At 49.1% G+C, this 12,052-nt stretch overlaps 2 protein-coding genes across 2 annotated transcripts; one reads left to right on the forward strand and one right to left on the reverse strand.

Moving 5' to 3' along the window:
* Positions 1 to 2,673: 2,673 nt before the first annotated feature.
* Positions 2,674 to 3,187, reverse strand: BO83DRAFT_46223 (uncharacterized protein). The gene is made up of 2 exons (XM_025537283.1): positions 3,033 to 3,187; positions 2,674 to 2,935 (listed from the first exon to the last, which is right to left on the reverse strand). Exons 1-2 carry the CDS (start codon positions 3,139 to 3,141, stop codon positions 2,808 to 2,810), a joined length of 237 nt encoding a protein of 78 aa, XP_025387586.1. The 5' UTR covers positions 3,142 to 3,187; the 3' UTR covers positions 2,674 to 2,807.
* A 1,031-nt stretch (positions 3,188 to 4,218) lies between these two features.
* On the forward strand, positions 4,219 to 11,797 carry ags2 (alpha-1,3-glucan synthase Ags2; the record flags this gene model as incomplete). The annotated part of the gene is made up of 6 exons (XM_025532797.1): positions 4,219 to 4,572; positions 4,660 to 4,835; positions 4,901 to 10,870; positions 10,919 to 11,124; positions 11,180 to 11,690; positions 11,749 to 11,797. The coding sequence occupies 6 exons, from the start codon at positions 4,219 to 4,221 to the stop codon at positions 11,795 to 11,797; spliced, it is 7,266 nt and encodes a 2,421-aa protein (XP_025387587.1).
* Between the last annotated feature and the right edge of the window lie 255 nt (positions 11,798 to 12,052).

Raw genomic sequence — 12,052 nt, forward strand, 5'->3', positions numbered from 1 at the left:
GTACCGGTCGCTAAGAACCGAGAGGAAGTTGCTATAGTAGTAATGATTCCCATTCATTTCTGACGTCTCCGTCTCCTGTGTCTGCTCCGACTCTCTCAAGTCTGGCAAATGAGGCGACCGCTCGTTGTCGCGAAATCTGACAACAAGGAGCTGTGGGGGGCGCGCTGAGAAGATCTACTGCCGCAATGCCCAAGAACTAATGCATGCATTCAAAGTTTTCTAAAGCCACTTGGAATACTATCTAACTGCTGCATGATATACACGAGTGCGCCTTGAGCCTCTCTCAAGGAAGGCTGGGCTCCGAACGGTACCAGTTATTGTGGACCTTGGCATGGGGCACACCGGCCCTCTCGGTCAGACATGTCAGGACACTAAGATCTGATGGCGTCTGGTCTTGGGGCAAGGTTCTACTGGTATCTGAGAGTTGGAAGTTTCTCGTATTAGAGAATAGCAGTGATGTGTTCAGTTCGCACCAGATACCCAAGCATGGCTCTATCGGGTGAAAGGTTCGATGCGGTCCGTGCTCGGTGGATGACAGTAACACAATCCAACGCTCAATTTTTGCAATCTTTGCATATGTATCTGATATGAAAGACTACCGGAAGACAGGGTTCGATATCATGTGGATCGAGCTGATGTGTTGTTGATCATCGTTCGTCCGGACGGTAGGTGAGCAGGGGCCCTAGTAGCCATCATCGGAATAACCAGCCGCCAAAATAACCCAGGAAAAAGGATAAGATTAGGGACCAGCTTTGACTTGGAAATTCGACAAGCGGTCTGGAGTGTGGCTTTCTCCACTTTGGCTGCATGGAATCTTCAGAAGAGCCAATAGCAGCTTGACTGAAGCAGATTGAGTCGCGCTAATCTGAACTTAAGAGTTGCTTCAACCACAGCTACGGTAACTAGTCGCATCTTGGAATGTTTGCCTGCATTCATGCCATCACATCGTGGCAGTAATGCCAGGGGCTTGCGTTTTTGAATAACCACAGATAGACTGCGGTCAACGACAATTATATGAGACTAAGCTAGTGAGAGGATCGGTATGGCATCGTGGACATTCACCTCTTTCCATGGATTCGTACGGATTACAATACCGCCCGAGGCAGGTAGCAGTTGTGCGTGGCTTGCCGATGCATATTACATGTCACTATCATTTGACAGTTGTCCCGACGCCACGAAACAGGCATGAAACTATAAGATTTCGAAGCAAGGGAGCGCGTCTATCGCCAGGGAAAATTACTGTAAGTGGACGTTCCAAAAAGTCCCGGTTCGGGTTTACGATCGATCCAGAGCGTCACACGCACACACACCTATTTCCCCCCTTCTCTTTATCTCGAGGGATGAGAGCACCCAACTAGATCAAGGCATGACCAAGATTCATAATCAACATCGGAGCAACTTCTCTGAGATTTTACATGAGTATATGCTTCATCTGTGTGGCACAATTCTTTTGGCCGTTCATGACTTACCCCACATAATGGAGGATATTCTGAGTAGGAGCAAACTTGCTCGCTTGTTCCCAAGGATCTCTTGGTTCCATGGCTGGCTGAACAGATTCTACAATATCTGTATGGTTTCTCTTCTTACTATATGCACAGAAGCTATCCGACCTTCTTCTTGGGAGAAAACTATAACTTTAGACGGAACCCCATCATTGGGTGGTTCTTGGTATCTCCCTGTTAGTAGCTTAGTCTCCTTGCATGACCATCGCACCTTATAAGGATAGATGGCATACTTAAATTGATATTGCAAGCTCTGGGGAAAGGGGAGTAAGGCCATCACTTAATAGCACAAAATTGATAGACGGCTAAACTTTTCCTGTACCATGAACGAACCCACTTAAGAAGCTAAGAAGCAAGGGAACTGAACGAAAAATGACTTTGATAGTCAGACTCTATGACAAAGGTAATTATGTGGCAGCCTTCTCACTTCTAATACTTCCGAAACCTGCCAAGTATATTGCTTCTGTTAGGTATTCTCCCCTCCTACCGGACTGCAACTTTGCTTTTTCCATGGTCTGAGCACCCAACGATTAACTTCCGGCGGTCGATCGCAGCGATAAGAGGCTAAAGCTCTGACAGGGGTCCACCGCGTCATGAATTTTGAGCATGTTCTCTTGTAATATCACTCGAGGTTGAATGGTTAGTCTTTCAAGAGGGCATAGGCCCTGTTTCCTTTCACCAGGAGCCACTTGCAATGTACTCGGTATTTGAGAAAATTAAGTAGCACTACGGTCTATCTCGATGCGAGTCATGGAATGACGTATCACAATGCGGACATAAATGCAAAGACAACTACTACTGCTCGGCTAACCCGAACGTTCCGATCAACAGAGGCAGTTACACCGTCGTGGGTCCCAGCATTACGCACGCGACGAACCGATTAGTATCAATAGTCCTCTTCTGACCCGCTTTCTGCCGTGTCCAATAGAGCCGCTAAAATAAGCCAAGCTCTTCCGGGTCCTCGTAAACTAGGACTTCAACAGTCCGTGATGCGCTCACCACTTGCATCCAGTATCTGAGGCTTAGCGCATGCAGTCCTGGATGGTCAGCCTGGTTTTCTTGCGATAAACAGAGTGTGAAAGGCGCAGTCCATGACAAAATTGCGACTACGTGGGCAAGCCATTGTTGCTGATAGGCTGGTGCGTCAGCAGATATTGAAGTTTAATTATAGCACGAATTTAACACGAATTGTACGGATGTGCATAAATTTCTGCTGCCTTCGCTTTCTTTCCAGACTGCCTCGTGGAACACGATCGCCGTCGCGTATTGCTGAGGCCTAATCTCGAACATGCTTGCAGCTGAGGGTTACAAGGGTGCAAGGTGAGCGTTCCCACCGTTATAGTATATTGTCGACGACATAAACAAGGAGTAGAGGAGCCGGGAAGGCCGAGAATTATAGCAGTAGACCCTATGTAGTAGACCGTACGCGTATCCTATCAAGACACTTTTATTACTGACTTGCTAGTACCTAGCCAGCATCCGTCTAAGCAGGCAATCTAACACGGTTTGGCATTCAGAGTATATGCTCACTTACTATTGAAAAGCATGTGCTATCGAGTGTACTATCAGAACATGCGCTGTATCTTGCATTGGCGTCGATGAGACAAAAAAAGAAGCAGATTTGATATGAACCATGCATCGACTACTGTCCGAACGACTATCGTGATAAGGAAGAGAAGAACGCCTCATACTGTGAGATACTTGACTCTGATGTGATATATCAGGCTCCCTGACTTGGAACGAGCGTATCTTAGCGGGATCAACAGTACCCGATGGCGCCAGAGTTTAGCTAATGGGAAAGCGTAACTGGTCTCCTCCGGCCCCACTAATCGCCGCAAGTGGTAAGGATTCTGGGTTGTCGGTTTCCGTGGAACGGCACTCCGATACATGGATACCTACATTCATACATCCATCGTACATACAGGACACAGGACTGACTACCGCTTGTCCTCGCTTCGTGTCTCCTTTCAGCATCCCCCTCCCACCTTCATCTTCCCTCGAAACCAATGGCCATCTGCAAATTCTCGCTTTGGATGGCAAGGCGATGTGAGCCCAGTCATCACGGAGGTTCCGGTGGCTGGCCCTCGGAAATCATGGCCCAAGCCCCCGTTCTCAAGTCATGGCAGTATCTCCATCTCTGCCTTGCCATTTGTCTAGTAGTACACCGATGAGAACTAGTTATCGGCATTGAGCAGCATGATGGCAACCTGTTGGGAAGGATCGTCGTTTCTTTTTTCTGTATCAGGCGATATCGTTCCCTCGCTGAGCTTCCTGTCTGCTTGTATATCATCGTCAATGATGCTTTCTCCCACTTATCCACTCTGATCTTCATTCTTGCAGGATATCGGACATATCCTCGGGCATATTGTTTTTCTTTTTTCTCTTTTTGATTTTTCTCTTCTTTCTCCCCTTATTGTCTTTCTATTCTTGCGTTGCCGCCACAGCAGCTGCATCTATTGTGGGTACATCTTTTTCCTTGCTCGGTTTATCTGCTGCCCATGATTCGCTAACACTCTTCTACAATAGCCCCCCAAAAGCATAAGAAGGAAGACAGACTACGGCATCCTTGGGCATATTTCTCAGCGGCCATCTCCTACACGAAATACTGCTCCAGTTGGCTACCCTCCTGGTCAACACTCGCTAGCTTCTTGGAATATATGCCGAGCATATAGTACGGGAGAAGCAGAGAGCGGTTTATTTTTCGTGCCCGTTGACGATGAAGTGGGGGATCGCAGGCTCGCTGCTTGCGCTCTTCGCACCAACAACAACAGCCTGGCCTTACGAGGCATCTTTGGTCGACTACAACCTCAATGTTAACAAGACTGCGACCAGTCCTTTCGAATACTCTCCACCAGCATGGCCGGGTCACAAGTATACGGAGTCACCCAAGAACTGGCGGTTTCCATTCTATACGATTATGTTAGACCGTTGGGTCAATGGGGACCCAGCCAATGACAACATTAACGGCACTGTTTTCGAACATGATCTCAATTCCAATCAAATGCGACATGGAGGTGACGCAGTAGGCTTGGTTGACACACTGGATTATCTACAGGGCATGGGCATCAAGGTTTGTGTTCCTTTCCTCTCACCATCGACTCGCCTCTTCTCCTGATATGAATTTGATTTTGCTCATGTTATTGAACATTTGTAATAGGGTATCTATCTTGCGGGAACTATCCTCATGAACCAGCCTTGGGGTGCAGATGGCTACTCGATCTTGGACACGACACTTCTCGACCAGCATTATGGCACTATTCAAGTATGGAGGGACACTATCGATGAGATCCACAAGCGTGGAATGTATGTCATATTCGACAATACGCTTGCAACGTAAGTCTGCCATGCTTCGTCTGTGCTCCTGTGAACCATCTATTGACCAAATGGTATCTCATCAGCATGGGAGATTTGATCGGCTTTGAAGGTTACCTCAATGTCACGGCGCCATTCACGGTCAAAGAATACAAGACTGTCTGGAAATCGGACCGTCAATATGTCGACTTCCGTCCCGGAAATACCTACAATGAAACCTGTGACTACCCTGCCTTCTGGAACGAGACTGGTTATCCAGTGGAAAGTTACGTCAACAAAGAGCTTGTGGGGTGCTACGACAGTGATTTCGACCAATATGGAGACCTTGAAGCCTTTGGTGTCTATCCAGATTGGGAGCGTGAATTGACCAAGTTTGCCTCAGTCCAGGACCGTTTACGTGAGTGGCATCCCAGTGTGCGGGATAGGATCAAGCTTCATTCCTGCAACATCATCAAAGCTCTGGACATCGATGGCTTTCGCTATGATAAAGCTATTCAATCGACTGTAGATGCTTTAGCAGACATCTCGCATACCTATCGGGAATGTGCTCGCAGTGTTGGAAAGGAGAATTTCTTTCTCCCTGGTGAAATCACTGGTGGAAATAATTTGGGCTCAGTCTTCCTTGGACGTGGTCGACAGCCCAACCAATACCCAGACTCTGCTTTGGATGCGATCAAGTTGACGAACAAGTCTGATTCGAAGTATTTCTTGCGCGGCCCCGACTTGGAAGCTATTGACGGTGCTGCCTTCCACTATTCTGTCTATCGCACCCTTACGCGCTTCTTGGGCATGAGCGGTAATTTGGCTGCAGGCTATGATCTTCCCCTGGATTGGGTGGATGCTTGGAACGTCATGATGCAAAGCAACGACTTGATTAACGCAAACACGGGGAAGTTCGATCCCAGGCATATGTACGGAGTCACAAACCAGGACGTTTTCCGCTGGCCTGCCATCCAATGGGGTGTTGAACGGAATCTTCTGGGCATCTTCATTACAACACTGCAGATGCCTGGTATTCCTCTTCTACTCTGGGGGGAAGAGCAAGGCTCCTACATAATAGACGCGACCGCAGATAACTATGTTTATGGCCGTCAAGCAATGTCACCGGCCACCGCTTGGAAGACCCATGGATGCTCTGCTATTGATGATACTCAGTATTATGACTGGCCTATTACCAAAGGTCGGGATGGTTGTAATGATATGACTGTGACCTACGACCACCGCGATCCCACCCACCCTATCCGGAACATCATTAAACATATGTACCAAATGAGACAACACTATCCGGTTTTGAACGATGGTTACTCACTACAGACCCTGTCCAAGCAGACGAGGGATATCCTCTATCCGGGCTCTTATGGCACGAAGACAGAGACCGGCATGTGGTCTATTCTGAGAGATATCATTTCAGATGTTCAAGATCTGGGATCTGACCAGGCAAATCAGTCAGTATGGCTGGTGTACCAGAATGACAACAAGACCGCTACATACACCTTCAACTGCAAGAGCAATGCCAGTGCGTTGATCGCTCCGTTCGACTCAGGAACCACTGTCAAGAACCTGTTCTACCCATTTGACGAATTCAAGCTGAAAGACAGCCCGAAGAAACTGCATCTGAACGGTTCGAAAGAGTACAACGGATGCCTCGATAGCCTGACACTGAAAGCGTTCGACTACAGAGCATACGTTCCCAAGGCTCGTTGGGTCGGCCCTGGACCAATGATCACCAAGTTCACACCTGGCCATGATGTCCCGCTTCTTTCTACCGTTGCATATGACGAGGCTGAGGACATTGATGTGAGTCTTGAGTTCTCTACCGAAATGGACTGTGATTCAGTTACCAAAGCCATCACCTTCACGTCGCAAACAGAATCTGGTAAAACGCCTTCCATCGACACAAACAGCGTCAGCTGCAAGAGTATTCCTGGTGCTAATGATACGGATACACAATATATCGGCCAACTTCCGAGCGCATGGACCTGGTCTGCGAAGCTCAATAACGTGTATAATGGTGTCCACAAACTGACTGTCAAGAATGCCACCACTTCCGACAAAAAAGATTCTACGGGATCTGTGGACCACCTGTTGTTCCGTGTTGGTCAAAGTGACAACCCGATAGTCTTCACCACTTCCAATTACTCTACCAGCATTCTGAACCAGTATGACAACGGCACACTCTATGTTCACCACAGAGCCGCTGGAGCTAGCAAATATCGGTACTCGACAAACTGGGGAACTACCTTTAGTGGATGGTTCAACTATACTGGGGGCAACGTCAGCATCGAGGAGTTGCCTTGGTCCGGAACAGAAAAACAAAAGTGGCAGGGCAAGCATGTGCGAGTTGAATACTGGAGTCAGTTGACTGGCAGTAGTGACTATGTTCAAGAGGGCGATTACGACTGGAATGGTCCTAAGCGGCGTTTCCCACACTTCTTCTTCGATGGACCGTACAACCAGTACGGTTATGACGCTGGCTTGGATAATGTCGTGAAGCAAGATAGTGAAGGTTACTGGAACTTCAGGGTTGTGGCTGAATATCCCGCACAAGGCCAGTTCAACGTCTGGGGCATGGATCCAGATGGTAAACCCGATGAGTCATTTGTATTCGGTGACGTGGATGGTGATGGAGTCTTGGAGCGCATGCCGCCTTCGTCACTCAGTACACTTTCTGTCAACATCACCAAGAGACCTCCGTATCCATACCTCGTGTGGAACGTTCATCTGGATGATGGAAACATGAGACTCAATCTTCAGCCGACTGGCTCTCGAATCGCACAGCTAATCATCTACATCCTGCTGTGGCTGGTTCCCATCATAACAGGTGCTGCATGCGTTTATGCCTTCATGAAGTCGTTCTATCAAGTCAAGTTTAATCAAGTCGGAGTGGTGGAGAAGAAGTCTTTCTTCGGGACAGTTTTTGGCACGGGGGCCAACAAAGACGGCCAATCCACGAACGCCCTAATACGTCTGGCTAATAAGTCTGGCTTCCTACAAAGCACGTCAGCCTTTGGTGCGGCAGGGTCACGAAGAAGAACAACGCTTATCGCAACCATGGAGTATGACATCGAAGACTGGGCTATCAAAATCAAAATCGGTGGCTTGGGTGTTATGGCCCAGCTTATGGGAAAGCATCTCGGCCAGCAGAACCTCATTTGGGTCGTCCCATGTGTTGGCGGAGTGGACTATCCAGTCGACCAGCCCGCTGACCCGATGAAAGTCAAGGTTCTTGGTAACGAATATGAGATCAAGGTCCAATACCACATTGTGAAGAACATCACTTATGTTCTACTTGACGCTCCTGTTTTCCGCCAGCAAACGAAGGCTGAACCATACCCTGCTCGCATGGATGACTTAGACAGTGCAATCTACTACTCGGCGTGGAACCAGTGTATCGCAGAAGCAATCCGGCGGTTCCGGATTGATCTGTACCACATCAATGACTACCATGGGTCTATTGCACCGTTATATCTCTTGCCCCAGACAATCCCAGTTTGTCTCTCGCTTCACAATGCTGAGTTCCAAGGGCTTTGGCCTATGCGCACCCAGAAGGAGAGAGACGAAGTCTGTTCGGTCTTCAATTTGGACACTGACACGGCAAGACGCTATGTCCAATTTGGAGAAGTCTTCAATATGCTTCATGCCGGAGCAAGCTACCTCCGTATCCATCAACAAGGATTTGGAGCTGTTGGTGTCTCTAGGAAGTACGGCAAACGCTCATACGCACGCTATCCTATCTTTTGGGGCCTGAAGAAGGTAGGCAATTTGCCTAACCCTGACCCATCTGACACTGCAGAATGGAATAAGGAATTGCCGAAGGAAAGTGAGATCCAAGTTGATCCCGTATACGAGGCTAGCAGAGCCGAGTTGAAACGACAAGCCCAACAATGGGCTGGCTTGGAGCAAAACCCCAATGCAGATCTTTTGGTGTTCGTGGGCCGTTGGTCCATGCAAAAGGGCGTAGACCTTATTGCTGATGTGATGCCTGCTATTTTGGAGTCCCGTCCCAACGTGCAACTCATTTGCGTTGGTCCGGTCATTGACCTCTATGGCAAATTTGCTGCATTGAAGTTGGACCATATGATGAAACTCTACCCAGGGAGGGTCTTCTCGAAGCCCGAGTTCACAGCACTACCACCATATATCTTCTCTGGAGCCGAGTTCGCCTTAATCCCTTCCCGTGATGAACCCTTTGGACTGGTTGCTGTTGAGTTTGGTCGGAAAGGTGCCCTGGGCATTGGCGCACGCGTTGGTGGTCTTGGTCAGATGCCTGGCTGGTGGTACAACATCGAGTCTACCACAACGTCTCACCTTCTGCACCAGTTCAAACTTGCCATTGCAAGCGCATTGAACTCCAAGCCCCAAGTGCGGGCGAAGATGCGGGCTCGGTCTGCCAAACAACGGTTCCCTGTGGCTCAATGGGTTGAGGATCTGGAAATCCTTCAGTCCACTGCAATGCGGATCCATAGTAAGGGGCAAGCGAAATCAAACGTTCCGCCCCTGTCGTCCGGATTCAACACGCCCAGTGGAATGATGACACCAACGATTGCATCCTCGGGACACATCACGCCTAGCGGAATACAGACACCCCCCATCGCGCACTCCCGGGAAGGAAGTTACTCGAACGTCCGCTTAAGCACACTGGGGCCACAGCAGCGGAATACGATTGTTTACAGCCGACCCCCGAGCCCTGGATCAAATGAAAAACCCAAGTCAGGTCTAAGCAAACATCTATCGCTTGGTGTGCGAGCTGGCCCTGGCCACCTGGTCCGTCGCGGTCGCCGCCGTATGAGAAGCAGCACGGGCACTGATGAAATTGCGAACGCTTCCAACACTGAGGAGAGCAGCGATGACGACATCATGCCCAGTCTGTATGGAGAAGATGAGTATACGCTTACCCCCGAGCAAGCAGAAGAGGGGCGTCGGATAGAAGCAGCACATCAACTAGACCCTCAAAGACAGACTCCTACGAGAGACTTCTTTAGCAGAAGACACTCGAGCCAGAGTTCCCTCACACCTAGGTCTATACTTTCTCCATCTTCTCCTGGAAGCCCCGAGCCTGAGGAGGCGATTGTGTCGCCTGCAAGATTCTCCAACGAACCCGGAAACCGTCTCAGCAGCGCCTCTGTTCTTTCGGTCGACTCAGTCATTGGTGAGAAGAAAGATTACAAATTGCAAAAGGTCGATCCCTTCTTCACAGACAGCACCGGTGAATACTACAGGGTTTTTGATAAGAGATTGGAGAATTTGAATGGTCACAATTCCGAATCGCAACTCTGTATCGAGGAGTACTTGAAGGACAGCGAGAAGAAATGGTTTGGAAAATTCAGAGATGCAAGACTTGGCCGCAACCAGTCGCCTGCTTCTTCGATCTTCCATGGCAAATTCGACAACAGCTCACCCATGAACTCAGATTCCAATGTCGACATGAATTCGCGCGAAAGTGGAAGTCAAGAGCGCAGAGAAAAGGACGAGTTTCTTCTTGGAAACGATTATGTTCCACCTACTGGGCTGAGGAAATGGATGCAAATCCGAATCGGCGATTGGCCCATTTATTCGCTCTTCCTTGGTCTTGGACAGATTATAGCTGCCAATTCGTACCAAATTACCCTGTTGACAGGCGAGAATGGTGAAACAGCGAAGAAACTCTACGGTATCGCAACGGTATACCTGATCGCTTCTATTGTTTGGTGGTTTTTCTTCCGGTTCTTCAAGTCGGTGTTCGTTCTGTCACTTCCTTGGCTCCTGTACGGGTTGTCGTTCGTGGTCATTGGATTCGCACACTTTGAGAGCGACGGCTTTACTCGCGGTTGGATTCAGAACGTTGGCGCCGGCCTGTACGCTGCAGCTTCAGCCAGTGGATCGTTGTTCTTCGCCCTCAACTTCGGTGACGAGAACGGAGTCCCCGTCAAGCAGTGGGTGTTCCGCGCATGCCTCATCCAGGGTAGTCAGCAGGCCTACGTTATTGGTCTTTGGTATTGGGGCACAAGCATTTCTCTGGCGGTGGAGAACGGAGTTACCAATGTTCAGGGCAACATCACTAACACTTGGAGAATGACGTGAGTTCTCCTCTGTCTTAGTCTTGTGCCGTTGCTAACACACCACAGGGCTATTTGCATGCCCATTGCAGTCCTTCTTTGGGTCATTGGCCTCTTGATCTTCTTCGGTCTCCCGAGCTACTACCACCAGGCACCCGGCAAAGTTCCTTCATTCTACAAATCGGTATTCCGGCGCAAGATCATCCTCTGGAACTTTGTGGTCGTCATCTTGCAAAACTTCTTCTTGAGTGCGCCTTACGGACGAAACTGGAGTTGTAAGTATACACCAAAATCCACTCGCTCTTCCTATTCTAACGGTTATCATTATAGTCCTTTGGAGCTCGGCACACGCAAAGGGCTGGCAAGTTGGAATTCTCTGCATTGTATTCTTTGGCTTTGTGTGGGCTGGATGGCTATTCCTATTTGGATACCTCTCCAAACGCCATAGTTGGATCCTCCCAGTCTTCGCCTGTGGCTTGGGTGCCCCCCGATGGGCCCAAATCTGGTGGGGTGTATCAGGCCTTGGGCTCTTCCTTCCTTGGGCTGGTAGCTACACCTCTGGCGCCCTTGTATCCCGGAGCTTGTGGTTGTGGCTCGGAGTCTTAGATGCCCTGCAGGGCGTCGGGTTCGGTATGATCCTTCTTCAGACCATGACTAGGATGCACATTTGCTTCACGCTACTTGCATCGCAAGTACTGGGTTCAATTGCAACAATCTGCGCAAGAGCATTCGCACCGAATAAGATCGGACCCGGACCCATCTCTCCGGACATCACAGCGGGACTAAGCGCCATAGCGAACGCTTGGTTCTGGATTGCGCTCTTCTTCCAGATACTCATTTGGTAAGAAACTCCCCTCATTTCCTTCCAGTCGAAATTCTGTTTACTAACAACATACCAGCGCCGGATTCATGATGTTCTTCCGGAAAGAACAACTCACAAAGCCTTAATCCGACTCCCCACCCTACAGTGTCCCAACTCAATCATCAAAAAGCCGGGGCCTAAGACACATATAAATAATTCTCAGATTGACAAAACCCGCGGAGGAAAATACACCCCATCTACACTCATCTATTGCGCGCCTTGTATATTACCATACATGATCCTCTCTCTCATCGACACGACCGGTTCGGTTTGCATAACATCGCATCGCATCGCATTGCATCATCACCATCATACCCACTACATTCACGTATATATACCTG

This window comes from Aspergillus eucalypticola, assembly GCF_003184535.1.
Source record: "Aspergillus eucalypticola CBS 122712 chromosome Unknown BO83scaffold_14, whole genome shotgun sequence".
Classification (NCBI taxonomy): domain Eukaryota; kingdom Fungi; phylum Ascomycota; class Eurotiomycetes; order Eurotiales; family Aspergillaceae; genus Aspergillus; species Aspergillus eucalypticola.

Coding starts and splice junctions, on each gene's coding strand:
- BO83DRAFT_46223 (XM_025537283.1), bottom strand. CDS start 3,141: ATGCATGGTTCATATCAAATCTGCTTCTTTTTTTGTCTCATCGACGCC. Junction 2,936..3,032: donor CACATGCTTTTCAATAGTAA/GTGAGCATATAC, acceptor GTGTCTTGATAG/GATACGCGTACGGTCTACTA.